The sequence below is a fragment of the Sminthopsis crassicaudata genome, chromosome 4 (assembly GCF_048593235.1).
Source record: "Sminthopsis crassicaudata isolate SCR6 chromosome 4, ASM4859323v1, whole genome shotgun sequence".
In the NCBI taxonomy this organism is placed as follows: domain Eukaryota; kingdom Metazoa; phylum Chordata; class Mammalia; order Dasyuromorphia; family Dasyuridae; genus Sminthopsis; species Sminthopsis crassicaudata.
The window spans coordinates 322,823,337-322,848,771 of NC_133620.1; the positions used below are offsets into that span (position 1 = coordinate 322,823,337).

Here is a 25,435-nt window from a genome sequence, read left to right on the forward strand (position 1 = left end):
AAGAAAACTTTCTTATCTCTCCTTAATTCTCTGCGATCTATATTCAGTGGATATACTCCTTTCTCCTTTGCCTCTCCCTTTCCTTAGGTATTGGTAAAGCCTCACTAGATAGCCAATTCACTTTCTTGCTTTTTTTTTTTTCCTTTGAGATATTTTGTGTTGCTGTCTACTATACCAGTGGATCACTTTTTGTCTGAATTCTCCACTATGACCTGTCCATCTTAGGACCCTGTACAGCATAGCTCATAGTTTCATTGAGCTACACAAACCCCTCTGCCACTACAAGGCAGTGATCCCACAGGAGAGTTTTTAGGATAAGATCTCATGACTTATAAAAATTGCTGGGAAAACTGAAAAGCAGTTTAGCAGAAACTAGGTATAGACTAACATCTCATAACATATACCAAGAGAATTGGAGAACAATTTTTTTTTTTTTTGAGGCCGGGGTTAAGTGACTTGCCCAGGGTCACACAGCTAGGAAGTGTTAAGTGTCTGAGACCACATTTGAACTCGGGTCCTCCTGAATTCAAGGCTGGTGCTCTATCCACCGCGCCACCTAGCTGCCCCAATTGGAGAACAATTTGCAACTATAACCCAAAGGGCTATAAAACTGTGCTTACCCTTTCATCCAGCAATACCACCATTAGGTCTGTATCCCAAAGAAATCAAGGAAAAAGAGAAAGGGACAAAAACATTTATAGCAGGTCTTTTTGTTGTAGCAAAGAATTGAAAATCAAGGGGGATGCCCATTAATTGAATAGGTCACTGTATATGATTATGATGAAATACCATTGTAAGAAATGATTTCATCATAATCATGAGCAGGATAGCTTCAGAAAAAGCTGATGAGAGCTATATGATTTGATGCAAAGTGAAGTGAGCAGAACAAGGAGAACACTGTATGTAATAATAGCAATTTTGAACAGTGATGAATTGTAAGTGACTTGGCTATTCTGATCAATGCAAAATGATCAGATTTTTTTTTTTTAATTACACCATTCATCTCCAGAGACAGAGAACTGATCAAGTCTGAATGTAAACTGAAACATAATTTTTTTCACTTATTTTTCTTACTCTTTTTGCAACTTGGCACACTGGAAATGTTTTGCATGACTTCACATTTATAAATGATATTACATTTCTTGCTTTCTCAGTTGGATATGGTAGGAAGGGGGAAAGGGAGAATTCAGAACTCTTTTAAATAAAATGTTAAAATTTTTAAAAAGGATAATTTAAAAAAAGAAAGAACTAGTTTTATCCTATGCCCAAAAGCAAGAAGAACTGATTTCCTGAGATTAGATTATCTCATATTACAATGACAATGATTAATACTTGCAAAAAGTAATTGCAGCTTCCGTAACAACATTAGTGGAAAGGTAAATAGAAAAATTCCCATCAAAAACATGAAAAAAGATCCTCCAAATTAAATCAATATACATTTTAACACATCATGACTTCAATTTAAAAGTAGATATAGTTAAGGATGTGAGAAATGGGTTAAAGATGGAAGATATGGATTAGGAGGAATAAAAAATGAGAAAAGTCAAAAAGTAGAGTACATAGAAATTCTATGTCTTGACATCGTGGCCTCTTGATTTGAGAAAAGTAACAATAAGCAATGGATATATTTTCACAGACAGAAAAAAAGCACATTATGGATGAAAGAAGTGTCCCTGAATCAGTTGTATACAGTCAAATGAATATCAAAATTACCATAAAGGTAAGAAAAAAAGATAATATGCAACTGAAACAACTTAACCTTTACCTATTTAAACAAGTTTCTAATAATGAAAAATAGATAGCTGGTAACAGAAATAATACTGCACTGTAATTCTTTATGCAACTTTTGATAACATAAATCACCTGCCATAACAAGAAAAACACCTTAGTCAATAAATTGTTCACTTAATCACAAAGAAGAGACAACAAAGAAAGACAGCACTAATTTAGAATATAAACTAATTTGCAGAATCTTACAAAGAAGGCTGATGGAAGTTGTTAAGAAACATCATTTTGTAAAGCAAACAGATGCAGCACAGCAGTTTACAAAAATTTGGAAAGAGAATCAACAAAGTAAAGTCATTTCCTGGGAATTTATGGATGAAAACAGGACAACAAACAAAAAAAAAATGGACAAGAGCTATAAAGATTTTTATAATAACCACAGACAAAAAAGCCAACACAGTTGAATCCTAATGTGTTTAGAAGAAACTGACCTTAATGAAAAGAAAAAAAGAAAAAAGAAAAAAAAAACCGTGACAAGGCTGGTGGATTAAACTAAGTAAGTATATGCTAAGAAGATCTACACTAGAAGCAATATAATTGTGAAGGCACTGAACAACTAAATTCAGCATTATAAAATGGCTGCAAAAGATGGAACACAGTCTCAACACTAGAAAATGTGCATCAAATAGTGAGCAGTGGAGAGAGATGCTGGTAAGTAAGCTGCAAGTGTTACAAATGAAGAACCTCAAAAAACAGGGGGGGGGGAAAGTTGTCATCAAGGGAATCTACAAAAAGAAAACCAAATGAGATGGTCATATACCAAACATGAGAAATGAAAGGACAGCCCAAGTGCTCTATTATAACATCAGAAAACAAAGAAACAAACAAAAAAACAAGGGACTCTAATACTCTTCATTCCAGAAAAGCAGACCTCCTGCAGTAAATTTATGGGAAAACATGAGAAGTAGTGCAGTTGAGAAAAATGAGTATTAGTGTCTGGGCTTAAGTTTACATCCTCACTCTGTCACTTAATCTCTGGGTGTAGTTGGATTCATCACTCCATCTCTCTGGGTTCTCAGTTTCCTAAATTATAAAAATAAGGAAAAGTTTGGACTATATAGTCTATAAGATCCATGCTTCTATTGTGCTAAAGGCCCCCATGGGATGAACAATTATGGATGGGTTGCTTGCAGTCTACATCTTTGAAGGGAGTATCAAATGGCTCCGAGATCACCAAATCATTGAGTATTAAGAAGTACAATTATTTCCCTTGAAAAGAGTGTTGGATTAATGGGAAAATTGGCTATTGGAGTTTGTAAGCTGCTTTGTTGTTGTTATTAAACTGAAGTAATATTTTAAGTTCATGTACACCGAATTTGCACTGGCCCTCTAGTTGCAACACCTCCAATTCTTGAGAGTAATTCAAGAGAGTTTTAATTTTATTCTCCAATTATTCACATTTTTGAAAAGGATATGCAAGGATGGCTATCACTACCTAACCAACATAACACATGGGAATTTTCAAGTCTTATCAAAACTCAGGTTTTGATACTGCAAGTCTGACCAAAAGAGAAGACCTGTGAAATTAAAATCAACTTCACCTCACAATATTAGATGATATAGAACAACAACTCTAGAAACATTACATTGTAAGGGAAGTGTTTAGTTTTTTAAAGTCATTCATGGGGAGGCAGTTAGGTGGTGCAGTGGATAGAGCACCAGCCTTGAATTCAGGAGGACGGGAGTTCAAATCTGTTCTCAGACACTTAACACTTCCTAGCTGTGTGACCCTGGGCAAGTCACTTACCCCCAGCCTCAGGGGGGAAAAAAAAAAAGTCATTCATGGAAAACCATGGGTTTTCCCTGGACAAGACATGGGTAATATTGTTAAATATTTAATAAAAGACAAGTGATCATTCTGATAAAATCAGGCTCCCTGATTCTTTCACATAAAAACAAAATATTCAATATCAAATCTCAACTTATTTTTGGTAAATCCTTAATAGATATTCAAAATATCCAAAATTTCCTTTTGAAATTTCACAAACTTAAAAAAAAATGTTATCAAATTAAACAAAAGGGGAGGGAGAAATAAAATCTAGGCTACATTTAATACTAGAAAAAACTTTAAAAACTTATTTGCTATGCAAATCTTTTCAATCTCCAAAACTTCATTTTTTTCTTCCTCTGCTTTTAAAATCTAAGTGCTCCAATAATCATATCTAAAAAACATTTCTGAAACTTAACTTGAAATTTTATCACTACTTTAATGAAGAAAAATTGATTCTTCTTGAAATGGCATAATTTGTATATCAGATTCTGAGATAACATTTTCACTCTTTTTGATGTTTGCTTGCATTTTGTTTTTTTACTCATTTTCTTTCCTTTTTGAGCTGATTTTTCTTGTGCAATAGAAAATTATATAAATATGTTTACACATATTGGATTTAACATATATAACATATATTGGATTGCCTGCGATCTAGGAGAGGAGACAGGAGGAGGGGAAAATATAAAACACAAGGTTCAATGTTGAAAAATTATTTGTGCATATATTTTGAAAATAAAAAGCCTGGGACAGCTAGGTGGCACAATAGATAGAGCACCAGCCCTGATGTCAGTAGGACCTGAGTTCAAATCTGGTCTCAGACACTTAACACTTCCTAGCTATGTGACACTGGGTAAGTCACAAGTCACTTAATCCCAATTGCCCAAGCAATAAATAAATAATGAAAAATAAAGAAAAAAATGAAAAAAGATAAAATAAATCTACAGCAAGGTTCTTAATCTGGAGGTCCAGTACTTATTTTTTTAAAAATATTTTTGATAACTTATTTCAGTATGCCTGTTTTCTTTTGTAACCTTGTTTTATTTAATGAATTTAAAAACATCATTCTGGGGGCAACGAGGTGGCACAGTGAATAGAGCACCAGCCTTGAATTCAGGAGGACCCGAGTTCAAATCTGGTCTCAGACACTTAATACTTCCTAGCTGTGTGACCCTGGGCAAGTCACTTACCCTCAATTGCCTCAACCAAAAAAAAAAAAAAAAAAAAAGAATTTGGGCTCTATGCTTCTTAACCCCAGCCTCAGGGGGGAAAAAAAATCATTCTGAGAAGGGGTCCACAGACTTTATCAGATTGCCAAAGTAGTCCATGCCACAAAGTTTTTGAATCACTGACCCCAAAGTCCAAAGATGGACTACTGAGTTTCAAAAGAGAAAGAGGAAGTCAAAAGGAACTGGAATTAATCCCATTGTTTAGACATCATCTTCAGGGGTTGGCTAATTTGGTTTAGGAAAAGCAGATATGACTCAATCTCCTTATTTTATAAAGGAGAAAAAACAAAAACCAAGACACAGAAAGAGCAAGATTATAAATTCAATTCAATTCGACAAGCATTTATTTAAGTGCTCATAAAGTGTAAGATACTGGTAGGCCTGGGGATACAAAAACAAAAAGGAAACAGTCCTGGAAGACTTGCAGTAAGTCTTAGCCAAAAAAGGGAATAAAGATACAAGTATAAATGTAAATACAAAGTAATTTCAGAGAGAAAGTGCCAATAACTGAGGGTGAGGAGTAGCAAAACATAGAAGACAGACCACTTAAGCTATGTCTCAGAAAAAACTAAGGATTCTCTGAAGTGGTAAGAAAGGAGTACAAACTAGACATAAGGGACCATTTATGGAATGGCCGGGAGGTTATAGATGGAATGTCATGGACAGGAAATAACTAGAGAATCAGCAGGAATGGAATTAATTGTATTCAAAGGGAAGTCATATGAAGTAAGTAGGTAGGAGCCAGATTATGAAGATTTTAAATGCTAGGTTGATGATTCTGAATTGTATCCCAAAAGGAAGAGGAAGCCAATGAATATTTTTTGAGGAAAGGGAGAGTGACAGACTTGTATTTTAATAATATCAATTTTTGTGCAGGATAGAAATCCTTCCATTGAGAAGTGATTAAGGGCAATAAAAGAATAAGGATAGAAATTGTGTAAATAGAGAGAAAAGAACAGATAAAAACTGCTGTGAAAGTAGAAATGAAAAAAAGACCATTAATTGGTTGAGCATGGGTAAGAGTGGAAAGAATCAAGGATAAACTACAAGGTTACAAAAGTTAAGTGACTGAAAGAATGGTAGTGCCAATCAACTGATATACTAAGATTTGGAGTATTGGACGGAAAGGGAATATGAGTTTGGAAAATGATACAAAGCTATTTGATACATCTGGAACTAAAATGTAAATCTGGATGCAGACAATTCTATACAAGGATTTCAGTATTTTTATCTTCTCAGTATGAACTATCACAAAAGTCTAATCTATGGCTAGGTGGCATAGTTGATGGAGGGCCAGGTCTGATATCAGGTTCATTTTCTCCCCCCTCCTCAGTAAATTTATTTATTTATAATACACATTACTTTTATGAATCATATTGGGAGAGAAAAATCAGGGCAAAAGGAAAAAACCATGGGAGAGATTAAAAAAAAAAAAAAAAAAAAAACAGAAAAGAGAAGTGAACATAGATAGCATGTGTTGATTTACATTCATTCAACCTTCACATTTCTTTTTCTGAATACAGACAGCATCAAGAGAAAAGAACTACAACAATTACCTGGATAATTTAGGTCAATATGTGTGTGCACCTCAAATATATAGATGCAGAGATTAGGAAGAAGCATAAAGGGTTCATGGTTTAGACATGTAGGGTGATACTATAAGCAGATTAGGAGAAAAAGGGATAGTCTACCTCTCATATCTGTGGAGAAGGAACTTTTGGTCATTATAAAATGCAAAATGAATAATTTTGATTATATTAAATGAAAAAGGTTTTGTATAAACAAAATCAATTACAGCCAAGAGTAGAAGGGAAGCAGAAAACTGGGGGGAAAATTTACATCTAAAGGTTCTGATATAAGTCTCATTTCTAAAATATATAGAGAACAGACTCAAATTTATAACAGTACAAACCATTCTCCAATTGACCAATGGATCAAAGGATACAGACAATTTTTCAGATGAAATTAAAATCATTTCTAATATGAAAAAATGCTCTAAATCACTACTGACTAGAGAAATGGAAATTAAGACAACTCTGAGGTACTACTACACACTTCTCAGATTGGCTAAGATGACTGGAAAAGACAATGAGGAATGTTGGAGGGGATATGAGAAAACTTAAGACACTAATTAATACATTGTTAGTGTTACTGTGAACTGATCCAAGCATTCTGGAGAACAGTAATCCAGCAATGTCTCTACTGGATCTGTATCACAAAGAGTTCGTAAAAAAGGGAAAATAAGTTACATGTGCAAAAATGTTTGTAGCAGCCCTTTTTGTAGTGGCAAGGAACTGGAAACTGAAAGGATACCCATTAGTTGGGAAATGGCTGAGTAAGTTTTGTTACAGGAATGTTATAGAATATTATTGTTATTTTAAAAACGATCAGTGGGATAATTTCAGAAAGAGACTTCCATGAACTGATGCTAAGTGTAATGAGTAGAACCAGGAAAACATTATACATAGTGGCAACAAAATTATGTAATAATCAACTCTGATAGATGTGTTTTTTTTTTTTTCAACAATGAGGTAATTCAGGCCAATTCCAATGGACTTGTGAAGGAGAGAGCCATCTGCATGCATAAAGACGACTGTGGAAACTGAATGTGGGCTACAACATAGCTTTTTCACATTTTTTGTTACTGTTGGCTTGGTTAATTTTTTTTCTTTTTCTCATTTTTTTGCCCTTTTTGATTTGATTTTTCTTCTGCAGCATGATAAATGTGGAAATATGTTTAGAAGAATTGCATATGTTTAACATATATTGGATAATGAGGAGGTAAGTGGGGAAGGGGGGAGAAAAATGTGGAACACAAAATTTTGTGAGGATGAATGTTAAAAACTATCTTTGCATGTATTTTGAAAAATAAAAAGTTGCTGTTATAAAAAACAGAAAGAAAGAAAATAGGAAAGAGGGAAATAAACACCCTTTTGCTGTTGGCTTATTTTCTTTCTTTTATTCCTTTTTGATCTGATTTTTCTTGTACAGCATGATAAATGTGTAAATATGTATAGAAAAATTGCACATGTTTAACATATATTGGATTATTTGCTGTTTTTGGGAGAAGGATAGGGAAAAGGGAGAGAGAAAAACTTGGAACACAGGGTTTTGCAAGAGTGAATGCTAAAAACCATCTTGGCATATATTTTGAAAATTAAAAGCTATTATTATTATTATTTTTTAAATATAGCTTTTAATTTACAAGATATATGTGTGGGTAATTTTTCAGCATTGACAATTGCCAAACCTTTTTTTCCAACTTTTCCCCTCCTTCCCCCCCCACCCTCTCCCCCAGATGGCAGGCTGACCAATACATGTTACATATGTTAAAGTATAAGTCAAATACAATATTAGTATACATGTCCAAACAGTTATTTTGCTGTACAAAAAGAATTGGACTTTGAAATAGTGGACAATTAGCCTGTGAAGGAAATCAAAAATGCAGGCGGACAAAAATAGAGGGATTGGGAATTCTATGTGGTGGTTCATAGGCATCTCCCAGAGTTCTTTCACTGGGTGAGCTGGTTCAATTCATTACTGCTCTATTGGAATTGATTTGGTTGTTGAAGAGAGTCATGTCCATCAGAACTGATCATCATATAGTATTGTTGTTGAAGTATATAATGCTCTCTTGGTCTTGCTCATTTCACTCAGCATCAGTTCATATAAGTCATTCCAGGCCTAAAAGCTGTTATTTAAAAAAAATAAATAAAAAAAAGATCTAGGTTCAAATCTTGTCTCTCACACTACCTAGCCATATAATCTTCATCAAATTATCTATCTTTTGAGCCCTAAGTTCTCTTACCTGCAAAATAAGGTTAATAATATCTATAGTACCCATCGTTGTCTGCTGTGAGATCAAATGAGCTTATGTACTCAACTGCTTTACAAACTTTAAAATGCTATGTAAATGTCAGCTATCAGAAATACATAGGGAATTAGGGAGTTTTTATTCTTTAATTAATTCTATATTTTGCTAATACAGTGTAGACTGGTCCTTAGAGGGGAAGAAAAGCATTTCATTGATTGAAAAACTAAAATATGTGAAAAACTGTTTGGTGTATAAGTTGGCAAGAGTTTAGGAAAAAATACCTTTTAAAAGCTAACCTTTTACTATGATGCTACTATGGTAGAGAATGAGAATATAAACGACATTCTCCAGTGCTATTACTATTTGTATTCCAAAGATACTTGTTTCATTTAAAGAATAAAGTATGTGATAGGAACATTTTCATCCCACTTTTTAAAAATCAATTATATAAAAATTCAAAACTCATAGAAATTTGAATCACTACTTCATTTTGCTCTAATGTACCAATTTATATTTCGTTCCAGGTGTATTAATTCAAAAATTCAAACATTCAAATGTAGAAATGGAATAAAGACAAGGTTCCTTAGTAAAACTTTAAAGAATTTAACACATAATATATTAACAGGGATAATTCTATAGAATACATATTATTGGTCATCACATAAGTACATCTTTTTATATGAATATTTTGTATCTAACAATTTGACCAGAAAGGCTGGAGAAAGATTTTGTAACTGAGAAATAGGAATATTTGATTAACTGGATAAATTTGAAGCATACTGGTATCTTAAAAATCAATTCATAAATTGAGTTTAATAGTCGTTCAACCTAGGATTCTCCTTTAGCATCTTATTCAATTTCACCAACCTCCTGATTTTAAATGTTGTATTTAATATATATTTAACTAATTAATATTATAAAATTTTTATTAATTATATATTGATTTTTTTTTGTTTTCAACAGCACATCCTGTTTCTCTCACTCATCTACACACAAAATACCCATTCTCTCCTATTGTAGGTCTTTATACCTATGTATGCATCAGCAGATCTATGCTCATGTCTAAACTATAGTTCTCCCAGACACTATTGTATGTTGCTATTCCTTATACCTATCTCCTCTTTTATTCCTGTTTCATTTAAAACTTCAAAGAACCCTGCTTCTAAGCCTTGGGAATTAACTGCCCAAATGAAAGTGTAAGCAACCAAGATAAATCACAGGATCATAGATACAGAGCAGGAAGAGATCTTTATAAGCCAGTTAGTACAACTCATATTTTTCAAATAAGGAAACCGAGGACAAGAAAAGGGAATGGGGGGGGGGGGAGGGAAATGCTAAGTAATTTGCTAAAGGTTACACAGGGATATAAATGGCAGAGACTTGATTTGAACCCAGCTTACAAACTCCTGAGCCAATATACTATACAACCACTTCCCTCTGAAATATAAAAATATGGAAATAACTGGTAATAAAATAGAAGAAAGTGGGTATTAACAGCATCATTTTTGAATTGTACTTAAGTGGCCCATCAAATAATTTTAACTGTCAACCTTTTCCCTCTCTCAAATGTTTACATTTGAGTCACAGCAGGAATGAGAGGCAACACGGCACCTCTACCATGAGCAGAGAGCTGACCTGGATGAGTTCCAGTCCTCCCCTGATATATACTGGCTGTATGAGCCTGGGCAAGTCTCTTTTGCTCTCAGTACTCTGGGCCTAAGCTTCTTAAAACTTTTTCTACTCTTGACCCCTTTTCAATTGACAAAGTTTTACACAACTCCATGTATATATATAGGTATACAAATCAAACATTTATAATAAATTATGATTTCATACCAGTTCCAATGGTCTTGTGATGAAAAAAAGCCATCCATACCCAGAGAGAGGACTGTGGGATCTAAGTGTGGATCACAACATAGTATTTTTCACACTTTTTTGTTATTGTTTGTTTGCATTTTGTTTTTTCTCATTTTTTTCCTCTTTGGATTTTTCTTGTGCAGCATATTTGTGGAAATATATATAGAAGAATTGCATTGGATTACTTGCTTTCGGGGGGGGGGGGTAACGGAGGGGAAAAATTTGGAACACAAAGTTTTGGAAGGGTGAATGTTGAAAAATATCCAATCCATGCTAATGTTTTGAAAATAAAAAAGCTTTAACTAAAAAAAAATATATATATATATATATATATATATATATATATATATATATATATATATATATATATATATATATATATATCAATTGATAATTCTGTAACCCTCACATTCAATTACAAGATCTCAATGTGGGATCATGACCAACAGTTTAAGAAGGTAGGTGCTACATGGCTCGGGCTATTTCTAAGTTGCCATGAGTTGCCCATTTGAACTGATGAGCTTCCTAGGCCAATGACATCAGTTATAGATCCAGGACCTCTCCCTGTCCCAAACAACAACCCACATGGATTCATTTGAACTTCAGCTTCTTTCTCTTCAGTTTAGTATTTCCTGAAAGTGCCAGAAAACAATGAAATGGTCAACTGGGTCAGAAATTTAAATGTAGGATTGAAAAGGACAACTCTCAGTTGTATCTGAGAACACCTTAAGTCCATAAAAGGAGAAATGCTAGGGAAGATATTTCAAAAACTGTTCTGTTTTGGCTAGAGAGTAACATTTTCCCTTTTGTTCACTCTTCAATGAAATAACAAACTTTGCAAATCTTTGACTCCCATGTATTTGAATATATGTGCATAAAATGTCTACCTCATCTATCTATAGATATGGAAAAAATAGAAGATAAATTAATAAAACAAAATTTTAAAAACATTCACTGAAGTTAAATATTGTATTAGTCATGGAGCAAGCTGCTGGTGCCTACCATACCACCACCTGCTTGCTTGGCAATATGGAAACCAAAAACCTATACTTGACTCCAGGTGCAGAGATCTAGAGATCAGAGAGTAGAAATTCTTATACAGAAAATGTGGCAGCTGCAGAGCTAGAGGAAATTCTTTCAAGTTCCCCTGGGACAATCAAAGAAGATAGATTTCTTGACAGTATGGTGGCTCAAAGAGTTCTACTCTATTTTAGGTTAAATCCCAATACTTTACAGTTTTATGTTTGGGTCAAATATTAATTGGAAAAAAACTAATAATCATAATCATAAATGTGAACAATCTATTAAAAACACTTTCATTTCACATTTTCTTCACAATCTGGTGAAGTATCCCATATAATCCTTTCTACTATACTATGGATATGAAAATGCACCTTGGTGCTGAAATTTATAAAACTTTTTAAAAACCACCCCATATTATTAACCATCTCCTTAAAACCCTTTTATTTCTGAGTTTTCCTGACACTCTTCTCTCCTGGCTGGTCTCCTGCCTGTCATCTTCAGTCTCCCCATGCACATCCCCTTTCTGGGGATATTCCCTAAAGTTCTGCGTAGGGCCTTCTCCCTCTCTAGGAAGAGTTCTTAAACTTTTTGTGTCATGGAGCTTTTTGGCACTTTGATAAATTCTAGGGATTCCTTCTCATTATCACAAACATAATGTTTTCAAAAGTATAAAATACATAGTATTGTAAATAAAACCAATTTATATTTAAATAAATCAAATTTCCCATCCCAAGTTCGAGGAGTCCTTGAAATATCTCCAACAGAATCCTGGTTAAGAAGCCCTACTCTGGGTTCTCACTATTAAAAAAAGAGCATCAACTCTTATCGGTTTACCATTATCTATATGCAGATGATTCCCTTATCTCTAGTTCCAGCCTCAGTCTCCCTTCCAGCTTCAGTCTTATGTTACCCAATTGGATATTTCAAACCAGGTGATCCCTGAAAACCCAACATATCTAAAACTGTTACCTTTCCTCCTAAGTTCTCCCCACTTCCAAACTTCCCTATTTTATCTAAGGCATCACCATCTCTCTGGTGATTTCCACGTTTGCTACAAACTTGGCACGATTCTGAACCTCTTCCATAGCCCACATATTCAAACAATGCCAAATCTTGCAATCTAACTTCACAACACCTCTAAAATCCACTCTTCTTTCTCTCCACTTACACAGTTACACAGGTAGTTCAGGCTTCTATCATCTTTCACCTAGATTACTATAGCAGTCTCCTCATTGTCACCCTATCCCAAAGTCTCTCCCCAATTTTCCTTAAGGATCAGTCTAATCGTGTGACTCACCAAACAGCTTCAACTCTAAGGCTTCGCACTGTATGTACGATAAAATATAAATTCCTATCTTTAATTTTTAAAGAAAGGCACACATCAGTGGTGTCAAACTCAAATAGAAACAGGACCACTAAATTGTTAGATTCCTGCAGGCTACATACTAACATTATATTTTGTTGCATTTTTATTTTGTTAAGTATTTCCCAATTACATTTTAATCTAGTTCAAGCAGGGAACACCCAAGAATGCTGTGGGCCACCACTGCTACACATGTTTGACACCTTGGCTTTACAGAACCTGGTTCTAACCTGTCTTTTCAGACACACTCTTTCATATTACCTTTTGTCCTACCTTCTGGGATGGGAGCCAACCAAACAGGTCTTGTCTTTGTTCCTTACTCAAGACTGTCTTCTGTCTTTTCAATGACCATATCCCATGCCTGAAATGTATTCCCCTCCTTACTTCAAAATGATACTTAGGCAAGATGCCTTTCCTGATTCCCAAACTAGTTAGTGCCCTCCTTCCCAACTACTTTGTATTAACTATTTTATATTGGTGTATGTCGTATATATTCACATTTGTTATTAACAGATATTAAATATATGTGTGTATACATATCTGTGTGAATGTGTTTGAGTATTTGAATGTGTACATTCCCATTTGTATATTTTTGTACTTACTGACTCCACCATTAGAATGTAAACTCACTGGGAGAACAAGGCTGGTATATAATTCTATCCCCATTGCTAAGCACAGAGCAGAGTGCCTAGGTACCTGAATCAGAGTAGGTGCTTAATAAAATACTTGCTGACTGATGGATTAGCCCTTTTCTACCACAATGGAGCTTTCACATCTCTAATTACACAGAGATCTCTGTAATATTTTTTTTTGTTTCAGTAGTAATAGTCCAAATGATCAATAAGCACTTATTTTATTAAGAATTTATTATATGCTAAGCACTCCTTTTTTACATCTACCTAATTGATTTATTACCCTTCTTACTATAGGCTTTTCCAACAGTTTTCATTCTTCCTTATTCTTTCTCTCATGGCTTTCCCTATGATCCCTTCCCCTCCACTCCCCTCACCTAAGAGCCTTGTTTCATATTTCACTGAAAAAATTTAAGCTTTTTGCTAAGAATTCTCTCTTCTCCCCTCTTCCCCACTCTCTCACTAAACTTCAATCTCTCCCAACCTACTGGCTGCTTTCCTACTATCTATAAACATACCCGTTTTCCCTCATTTTCAAAAAACTCACTAGATCCATTTATCCCAGATAGCTATCATCTTATCTGTATCTCTCCTTCCTTTCATAGCAAAACTCCTTGAGAAAACCATCTAAAATAGATGCTTTCACTTCCTTTCCTCTTACTCTCTTAACTCTTTTCCATCTGTCTTCCAACTTCATCATTCAACTGAAATTGAATTTCAAGTCTCTCCAAAATTATCAATGCCAAATTTAAAGGCCTTTTCTCTGTCCTCTTCCTTTGAGGTTTCTGTATCTTTTGAAACTGTTGATCAACTTCCTCTCAATTATACTCTCTTCACAGAGTTTTCCTGATACTGCCGTTTCCTAGTTCACCTCCTATCTATCTGACTGCTCTTCTCAGTCTCCTTTGCTGGATCTTCATCCAGGTCAACAATTAACAATAGGCATCCTCTAAATATGAAAATATGTTTAGAAGAATTGCACATGTTTAACCTATATCAGATTACTTGCTGTCTAAGGGAAGGGAAGGATGGAGAATGAGGAGAAAAAAATTTTGGAACACAACGTTGTGCAAGAGTGAAAGTTAAAAAACTATCTTTGCATGTATTTTGAAGAATAAAACGCCATTAGCATATACAACAACAAAAAAACACTGGGCATCCTCCACAGCTTTTTCTGTTACTGGATTATCTTCTCTTCTCCCTCCATACTATTTTGCTTGATGATTTTATCAGCTCCCATGGATTCAATTATCATCTCAATACAAATGATTTTCAGAATTATTTATCTTCATATTTCTCTCTCTCTCTCTGTCTGTCTGTCTGTCTCTCTCTCTCTCTTTTTTTTTTCCCTAAGGCTGGGGTTAAGTGACTTGTCCAGGGTCAGACAGCTAGGAAGTGTTAAGTGTCTGAGACCAAATTTGAACTCGGGTCCTCCTGAATTCAAGGCTAGTGCTCTATTCACTGTGCCACCTCGCTGCCCCCTCATTTCTCTCCTTTCTCAACTCTCTGCTTTTTGGACATCTTGAGCTTGAGGTTCCATAGACACATGATGTCCAAAATTGAATTCATTAGCTTTTCCCTTCCTTAAGCCAATCTCTCTTCCTAATTTCCATAAAGCACACCACTATCATCCCATCCTTCCAGGCAAAGGAATGTAGGTGTTATCTTCGATTTCTCATTCTTCTCTCATCTTCTATATATCACCAAATTTTTGCCAAGACGTGTCTATTCCAACTCTTGTATACAACCTTTTCCTCACTTAACACTTCCACCACCCCAGTGCAAGCCCTCATTGTCTCATGCCTGAACTATTATTGCAATAGCCTGTTGGTTGATTTCCCTTTCTCAAGTCTCTTTCACTCCAGTCCATTCTCCACTTGGCTATCAAACACTTTATTAAATAAAATGTAGTAATTCCTTATTAGCTCCAGGATCAAATATAAAATCCTCTGTTTGGATTTTAAAGTAATTCCTATACTAACTCTTTTTCTACTTTTACAGTTTTCTTTCATTATACATTCCTCTCCACATACTATATGATCCAGTGAAACTGGCCTCCTTGTCTATCCTCAAACAAAACACTTCATATCCTGATTCTATTTTCATAGTTACAAACCATGCTTAGAATGCTCGTTCTCCTTGTCTCTGTCTCATCTTCTTTCATGTATCACCTAAAATATAACATTCTTCAAGAAGTCTTTCCAAGTCTTCCATAACACTAGTCTTCCTTTAAAGTTAACCTTTCACCTAAGATATATTATAAGATATTTAATATGTATGGGAATGCCTGCCATCTAGGGGAGGGGGTGGAGGGAAGCTGGGGAAAAACTCGGAACAGAAGGGAGTACAAGTGATAATGTTGTAAAAAAAAAAAAAAAAAATTACCTATGCATATGTACTGTCAAAGAAAATGTTATAATTATAAAAATTAATAAAAAACAAAATTAAAAAAATAAAAATTAAAAATAAATAAAGTTAACCTTTCTTCAGTTGATTATTTTGATTATGTTGATTAAGACCAAGATACTCCAATTTGGTGCAAAAGAATTAAATGTTTTGCTCAAGATCACACAGATACTAAGTAGCACAACTGAGCGCTGAGTATTGAAAATACCCTGCACCAAATTCCAAGGCCTTTCCATTACATAAATGCTGTCTCAATATAACAAATTACCTATGCCTACTATGTACAGGTCTCTGTGCTAGGTGCTAAAGGAGAGATACAGTTTAAATCTGTAAAGTACTGCCTTCACCAAATAAGAGGATAAAATATAGACAGAAGACATTATAGTAAGTGGCAAAGTAAAATTTAAACTATTAATATTTGAAGTCACATGGCCTGGAGATAGAGATAAGGAAAGAAGAGACTCAGATTCACAATCACTCCAATATGGCCTTGACAGGGAGTCACGCTTGCCTAGAGAGGGGAAAACCAAGTTATAGAGACCCTTGAATGTCAGAGTAGTGAATCTGAATTTTATTTCATAGGCTAGAGAATGGGGTTTTGAATGGAGAAGTTGTGTAATTAAATGAAAGATTAATATTACAATGGTGGTTTTAGCTTAGATGGGAGAGAAGTAGAGATTGAAGGCCAAAACACTACTCAAGAGGCTATTTTGCAATATTACAAGAGAACCAAGGATCTGTATATGACAGTGATGACAGTAGAATAAAAAACAAATAAATAACCTGTTATAAGATTTCTCTTGGAGGCTAAAAAACAAAACAACAACAACAAAAACTAGTAGAACAGATAGGAAAGACTTTCAAAATGATACACTTAAAATATCCATGGTGAATTTAGCAATAAATTTTGTAACAGATAATATAGAAAAGTAATATTATTTATTACATCTAAAATGAGCCTATGCTTTAATTTAGTAATTTTTTTATCAATAAGTAATATATGATTGAAGGGTTATAAAAAATTAAGTAATTATCTTTAAGTCTTGTACATTTTAATTATTTTTTCTTGCTTTACTTTGAATCATTGAAAAAAATTTTTTTCACATATAAAAATCCCAAAGTATTTCACCAAGTCACAAAGCTAGAAGGCTATTTAGAAATAATATAGTCCAAGTCCCTCATTTTATAAATGAGAAAACTAAGGTTTGGAGAAGTTAAATGGCTTGGCTAATGTCACACCAGAATTAAGCAGGCATTCAAAATGAAAGCTTACTTATTCTAAATTCAAAGTTTCACTAGTGTTTATTTATGATTATGTGCCTAGAATTGTACTAAGAATGGTAGAATAAAAAAAGGAAGGAGTCACACCTCACACCTTCCAGTAGTTTACAATCTCACTGAAAAGACCACTTAACACTAATTAAATCTCATAAAACAGTATATAATCTAGAACTGAATTATTTGTTTCCAAAGATAATTGTGAATGAAACTGAAGTTTACTGAAGAAAGTGACCAAAGTGGGTTGTATCAGGATCATAGAGGACCAATGAGAAGAATGAGACTCACCTGACAAAAAGATGTTGGCCCAGAATGTCCAACTGAAAATACTTTTTGGACAAGGCCAATGTGGAAATTGGTTTTACATGATTGTGCATACTAGTTACAAAAATTGTTTTCTTTTTTTTTTTTTTTCTTCCAACTTAAGGAAAACAAAGTGAATAGGGAAAATATTGCAAAAGCAAAAAGCAAAACAGATTGGCTACTGCAGTCCAGGAGGTATCACTAAAGAAATAGGTGACTGGACTAGTGCCCTAAAGGATTTAGTTAAGTAAAGAGCTCATTGCAGGTGAAAAGCCTTACATCTTTTGCTAAAACTTGGTTTTGGGGCTGTCACTCATAACTCCAGACAGAGCTCTGCAATCATAGGAAAACAAAGGAAGCCACAAGTGTGAACAGAGTAGAAAATAGAGCTTAGAACTCCTAATCAGAGTGCCCTGCACCCTTATGCAAACTCATATAAAGTCCTCTAAAAATAACTCTATATTTTCATAGCATTACTATCATGAAGATAGACACAACACCTTCAGAAAGGGCCCTTCCTCACCTCTAGAAAAGAGCTATTAATTTAGAGTTCATAAAGATATGACAATGGCTAATATATACATATCAGGTGTTCATAAGAACATAGATTTGGAATTGTAAGAAACAGTAATTATCAAATTCAATTCAATACCCTCATTTTACAAATGAAGAAACTGAGGCCCAGAGAGATCAAGTAGTTTGCCTCCAGTCACATTAGTAACTAAGTAGTGAGGAGCACAGCTTTTCAGACTACTCTTTCTACTGTACCATGTTGCTTCTTAACTTAATTACAAGTGTGGAGGCTCTGCAGCTCTGTGATTCTTCACTTTCCATCACTATCTACTTGTACCTTCTAAAGGGTTACTTCTTCAGAGACATAAAATAAGAACACATCTAGGAAAAAAAAGTACAACAAAAGAATCCATCCTATATTAATGTCTGGAGACATTAATTCTTGAGGGGACAAATACTTATCTTAGTATAATTCAAATTATGCAAATTATGAATTTAGTAGTATCTTGTAACTTCTGGGCTTAGACGTGATCCATAATTGAATAAATTTGGAAAAACAACTGGTTAAAACTATAGAGTATGAGTGTTTCCAAATTAGAAATCAATACAAATAAAGCTGAATCTTGCTAACAGCAAGAAGTCCCAATGCTTGCAAACAAGCTCCACTACCTAAAGAAAGTTTCTCAACTATTACGTCTTTTTATTATGGGAAATGAGTGTGGACCACAACATAGCATTTCCACTCTTTCTGTTATTGTCTGCTTGCATTTTTGTTTTCCTTCTCAGGTTATTTTTACTTTCTTTTTAAATCCGATTTCTCTTGTGCAGCAAGATAACTGAATAAATATGTACACATATATTGTATTTAACATATACTTTAGCATATTTAACATGTATGGAAGTACCTGCCATCTAAGGGAGGGGGTGGAGAAAAGGAGGGGAAAAGTTGGAACAGAAAGTTTTGCAAGGGTCAATGTTCAAAAATTACCCATGCATATATATGTTTTGTAAATAAAAAGCTATAATTAAAAAAAAATTTTAAGTGAAAAAAAAATCATGTTTTTTTGTTATCTTCCCTAAAAATTCAGATACTCTGAATTTCAAAATTCATTGTATGAATTTTCAACAACTCCAAACATACTAAGATAGAAGAAACATTTCATTTCAAATAGAATTTAATAAAAATCAGCTAGTGATTAAATTCAGAGTATGTTATAACTTTGCCAAATGCCTATGCAAAGTAGTTTTTATACAGCCTTACCGTAAAAGATGTCAAGTTTATTTTGAAAGTTTTCTACAGCACAGGCTAAGTGACCTAGTGTAGCAGAAATAGTATTCAGAAACAAAGAATTTGGGTTTAATTCCTAGCACTAGTACTTAAGTATCTGGATGACCTTGGTATCAGTCTTTCTCATTTGTAAAATGACGGAATTGGAATAGACCCTTAAAGGAACTTTTTCTCTCTAAATCTATGATTCTGGGGTCAAAAAGAAGCATGAATGTACCCTTACTTCTCCTGGCCAACATCATTTCTGTTTCTAGGAGTCAACAATCCCTCATGGAGACAAAATCCACATCAATAATAATAACTGGTACAGATGTATAGAAACTTGCTGTCTTCTATAAAAGAAAAACTCTCAATTACTATTACCAAGTTTGGGACTGGTGAATGAGAAAGCACCTCATGCAATTCTTTTGCACAAACTCACTACAAAACCAATTCTCCTGTGGATAACTGTCAAGTTACTTCCCATACTAACAATTTCTTCAAATGGAGTTTAGTCCCTAATTCTGTTCTGCATAAATGTTGCCTTCATTGATAAGTACCAAAAAAGTCTATTTCTCTTTTAGAAATTTTAGAAATACAATATAGATCTCAATCTCTCACCTATATTTCTACCAGTATTCTTAAGCCAGTTTTTCCAATAATCATTAAAGAATGCAAAAACCTGTCTACTTCTCCTTAGCAGGTAAAAGCAGTAAAATATGTAAAACCAGCCATTTAGCACAAACTTGACATACAATTACTCCTCCTTTGTAAGTGAATCATTGTAAACACTTAAAATACAAAATACACCATTTAAAAACCCTATTTAGAAATAACCTGCTTCAAATCCAAAGTATTAAAAATTAGATATCATATCCAAAAAAGGGAGAAACCTCTAGGAACATAGCAATTGTGCTATTTCAAACCACTTACTCATCAAACTTAATGTTAAAAACTAAAAATGATAATGGTATTTTAAAACATGTTTTCAAAATTCAAAACATATAAATTACAGGATGATGTAAGCTGTAAAATTATCAAAACTTTTATATTAACCAGACTGAATTATCAGTCAACAACTAATGCAGACTTTACTATCATATGAAAAGGCACATCCATGAGTTTAAGACAAAGTTAAAGTGGATAACATTTAAAAGTAATTAAAGGGAATAGATATAACTAGTCCTCAAAAATAAGAATTCAAGCAACCTAAAACTGCCTTGCCAAAATGTCTCAACTCTAAAAGAAACTTTCTTCAAAGGAGTGTTCAGTCTGCATGGCTCATTCAATTGTATGAAAAACTTGTATGAAAAAAAAAAAAAAGAAAGAGAAAAGAAGAGAGGGAGAGAAAAGGGGGGGGGAAGAGAGGGAGAGAGCCCAAGCAAACTGTGATTTCTTAAGGTGAATGCTATTATTCCAAAAGTGCATACCAACTGACAAAATTGAAAATTTGCACATCACTCACACTTTCTCACTTCCAGGCAATCCATGAAATTCTTTAGAGGCAATATAAATGTGTTGGATCAGTTGAACAGCAATATTCATAATTATCAAAATATCACAAACTGAGCAATAAAAATCTAAGTATAGTACTTGAACATTTTATCTATAAACATTGACAAATAAGACACTTTATTCTTTTAAATTAGTCACATGTTCTTAGGAAATTTACCAGGGGAGGGGTGTCTTTTAAAAAGATACTAATTAATTCCAATTGCCAAAATCATAGAAGAAAAACAAGACTGAATGCCACTAAAAGCTTTAAGTGCATTTTTCCATAACTGAATAAAATGCACATATATTTAGCACAAAGCTACAATTGCAATTTTTAATTAAATACATTTCAGCACTGGTCTAAACAAACTTCCTTGAGAAAACAGGAGATGATGAGTTACCACGGAGAAGCCTATTGCAGACTTAGAGCGAACTTTAAAATTCAATAACACAAGGTGAAAAAAAATCTACATTGAAATAAATTCTCCAGTTATTTTTTGAAATCGATCCAAAAGTTGATCTTCAACATTTACTTTGATCAACTTCATCTTCTGCAACAGGTGACACGAGAAACTCTACTCCCCAAGGAAAATTGGGGGGAAGGAAGGAAGGATGTTTCTAAGAAATCAATTGCTTATAAGACAGCTCGGGAGAGACTAATGTAATTTGTGATTTTACAAAACTGAATTTCAACCAACTGTAACCTTTTAGTTTGATTTTAATTTTTTTTTTTTTACAGCAGTCACCTAACGGCAACTGTTGCATGTGCCTATTAACACAAAGAATGAAAACAAACACACGTATGGCTAATTAAGGTTTCCCCCAACAACACAAGTGGTCCAGTTAATTCCTTGAGAAAATTTCAAAACCACACAAAGCAAGAAATGTGAAAGAAAAGAAGCAAGAGTAGAAACGACACTATTTACATGTTTACACCCTAAATATCGTTCTACGATCCCTTCAAAGAGATAATACACAAACTCTAAAGTGAATTCACATTAAACCAAGCAAAGTAGCTAGCTAGCTACGGCACTTCAAAAAAAAAAAAAAAAAAAAAAAAAAAAAAAAGCAAAACAAGTCTACTTATTTAAAAAAAGAAAGAAAGAAAGAAAACAACCATGGCTACGTGTATGCCTAAGCCTCAATCCAGTCTTGTGGAACACTGCACTGGCTCAAATTTTTTTTTTTTTTTTTTAGGGGGGGGAGAGAAAAGTGGTAGAGACAGACAGTGTGGCCTGCAAACTGCAACAATGCAATCTCCATTTTGAACAATGCACCTCTTTCCTCTTGTAAATCTAGTTTTTTGCCACTTGATGTGCAATTGCATTTCCCCTCTCTCAGGGGGTGAGGTGGGGGGTGGGGGTGACGCTAGAGCAGGATGCACAGTGCAAGAGAGAGAGCGTGTATGTGTATATGAGCGTGTGCGTGTATGTGTGTGTCTTCGGTGTGGAGGGGGTGAGGGGTGGAGGCAGTGGAGGAGGGGGAGAAGGTGGAGAGTGGGAAAGGCAAGCCCCTGATGCGGTCGGGCTGGGTGGATACCTGGGGTACTGCTGTAGGTGCTGTGGCTCCTGAAGCTGCTCTCGGTGCAATAGCTGGCATCGTCGTCGTCTTCCATTTCCTCGGGATAATCGGAGTCATCGTCGTCGTCGTCCTCTTCCATAATATCCTCCTCCTCCTCCTCCTCTTCGGAGTCCTGCGTCTCCTCGGGGTCCCCCTCTTCCTCCTCCTCTTCCTCGGAGACCATGTCCTCGTCCTCGTCCTCCTCCTCGCTCTCGTGGTCATCGTACACCACTTTGCTGATGCTCCTCCTGGACGGGGTGGCCCGGGCCAGGTGGCCGCCGCCACCACTACCACTACCGCCGCCACCGCCGCCGCCGCCGCCGCCGCCGCCCCCGCCTCCAGCTCTGCCTCCCCCGCCTCCTCTCCCCCCCCGGCCCGGGGCGCCGGCGCTGGGGCTGCTGCTGGGGGGGGCGGCCGGCGGCGGCGGCGGCTTCCTCCGGCTACCGCCGCCCCCCCTGGGGGAGCTCAGCCGCGCCTTGGGCGCCACCTCCGCCTGGGCGGCGGCCCACCTGCCCCGGCTGCTGCCTCGGTGCCGGGAGCGGAGACCCCCGATGGGCCCGGCCGGAGGAGGCGGTGGCGGCGGCGGCGGCGGCGGTGGCGGGGGAGCCGGGGCGCCGCGCTCCGCAGCGCCCGCCGCGGGCTGCTTGGGCGGCCTGCCCCGCCTGCCCCTCATGTCGGAGCCGAGGAGGGAGGGAGGGAGAAGGGAAAGCCGAGGGGGGGAGGGGGACCGGCCGAGGGGCGGCGGTGGGGAGCCGCTGGGGGCGGGGTGGGGAGCCCCGCGGGGTCGGGGCGGGGGGGGCCCGGCCGGCGGAAGCGGGTGGAGGGAGAAGGCTCAATCCGAATTGCCGGCGCCCCGCTCCCGATCGCCTCCAGCCGCCATCTTGTTTCTTCCCTCTCGCTCGGTGACTGGGGGAACCGACAGCGGCAGCAGGCCTGGAGCGCGGTCACGTGAACGCCCCCGCCGACGAGGCCGAGGCCGACGCCGCGCAGCCGCCTCTAGGGGGAGCGCGGGAGCCTGCAGCCGGGGCCCAGCTAGCTGGCGGGGGCGCGCAGAAGGGGGGAACCCAGGCAGTTTCGGGGCCCGGGGCGTTGGGGTCCCTACAGTACAGGAACAACTTAGGGAGGGATTCAGGGTTTTAAAAATGTGCCCTAACCCTCCTGGTTAGGAGATCAGGCCAGAGAGAGCTCTTCGGGACTATTGGAGGTCTAACCTCTCCTCCCGTTCCCCCACCCCAACCCTGTAGCTGAAAAACACGAGAAAAGGGAAACCCCAGAATTAAAGTGATGGAGAGACCCCTCCCAACAAAACTGGAGTCAAACTAGATAATGGAGTCGGCACTCTGGGAAGGACTAGAAGGGGAAAGAGGGAGGAAGTAGGAGAGGGGAGGAGCAGAATTTCAGCCTGAGTGAGACACTGAGGCTATACGTTGGGCAGCACCAGAGACAGAGACCCTGGGAGGGAATGCCTGCGGGAGGGAGAGAGCTTGCGTGCACCTCAGGGAGCGCTGGGTCCTGGAAAATCCTGTCATTGCACCCCAGGAACAGCGATACCGCCGCGGTATCTTCAGAAACCCCGCCCAGCTCGAGCCGGAGGGCTTGCTACAAAGTAGCATTAAAGGCGATTCCAGAAATGGGGACTGTATTTGGGAGGCACCACCGACTGCCCCAGTGAGTTTGACAGCTTCAATCTCCAAGTACCTTCCCACTGCAGCCGGTGCACGCCGTAACAATAACCCATATCGGTTCTCCTTCAGTTCACTATACACCTAAACACAGAGAAGTGATTCCTGAAGGACTCTGAAACTTCAAACAAACTTTTCAGTGCCACCTTTGCAATGCTGTTGACTCCAACATTTGAAACTGGCATTTTAAAAGACTGCCTCCTATTATTTTATTTTTAATTGGGTATATTTAGGACTTAGTATAATATTGTATCTTAATTACATTACAATAGTATTCTATGCCACTAGCTCTTAAGCTTAATCACGATAATTTGTAGGCCATTGAGGTTCATAAGAAGATCTGAGCCCTTTCTGAGGTAGTGGAACAAAGCTTAACATATTTACACACACACACACACACACACACACACACACACACACACACACACACACCCACCGATAGATCTGTGGCAAAGACATCCAAGCTACCCACATACACAAACCTACACTATTCTGTGAGTTGGCCCAATAAGCTAGATAGTGAGGAAACACCCTAACTTCTATGAGCAATGGAACAAAGGATGATTAGGAGGAAGGAAAAGACCCATGTTCCCTATAGGTTTCTCTTGAATTCCTGGTCTCCTTACAAGTCTAACTGCCCTTTAAGTTGCAAGCATTCATTTCTATGTTAAAATTTCTTAGCAAACATCTAAAGCATTAGCTGACATTCAGGAAAGAAAGCAAGAGTAGACTATAGGAGCCAAAGAATGCTGACTTTCAAAACACACACTTTACTGGTTTCACAGTTAATATTTTTAAATGATTAAGCTGCTGATTATGCCACTCAAAACTCACTTGACAAGTCATTTTTAAAACATTCTGGAACCACCATCACAACCATTAATAATAAATCAACCACCTAGAATCTACCATGCCCCTCAGACTGTGCTAGGTGTTGGGAATTGTTTCAAGAATTGAAATAATCTCTATTCTCAAGGAGTTTCTTTACTAATGGAAAAGACAGCATGTTCTTCTTCTAGGCCTCAGATTTGCAATGGGATCACCAAAGTGGTTTGGGGATAAACCTATGACTGACTACTACTATTGTTGCTCATGAAACCTAAGCACTATGTTTTTCATAACAATCAGCCATAGCAAAAATAGTTGGTGCAAAATATTCCTCCCCCCCAAAAACCCTGTAACACTCTCTCCAACAAATACACAGACTCATGGATGATAGTGAGGCACAAATTTAAAGAATAATAGTAGTGAGGTATACAAATAGGAAATACATATGCTAAAGCAACTCATATCTCTGGAATTGCAGGGACTTGATGTCATTTCTCTATTGAGTCCACACAAAATTCAATGGAATGAGATATTCATGAAGATTGGGATTCTCTAACACTAGGATTAACTGGTTCCCCACATAGCATGTCATCTGTGATGGATGAGTAGCTCAGTTAGTCTTGCTTCTCACAG

General features: G+C 36.7%; 1 protein-coding gene across 8 annotated transcripts in view; it reads right to left on the reverse strand.

Annotated features, from left to right (window-relative positions):
- Positions 1-23,181, reverse strand: part of BPTF (bromodomain PHD finger transcription factor) — a 169,970-nt gene extending 146,789 nt beyond the window's left edge. For 6 of the 8 annotated variants that reach the window (XM_074260557.1, XM_074260550.1, XM_074260556.1 and 3 more), the window contains exon 1: positions 22,272-23,181. In XM_074260557.1, the coding sequence (XP_074116658.1) occupies positions 22,272-22,965 (694 nt within the window). In that variant the 5' untranslated portion in view covers positions 22,966-23,181. The remainder of the gene's footprint in view (positions 1-22,271) is intronic. The other 2 variants (XM_074260554.1, XM_074260552.1) reach the window with 1 other exon arrangement.
- Positions 23,182-25,435: the final 2,254 nt, after the last annotated feature.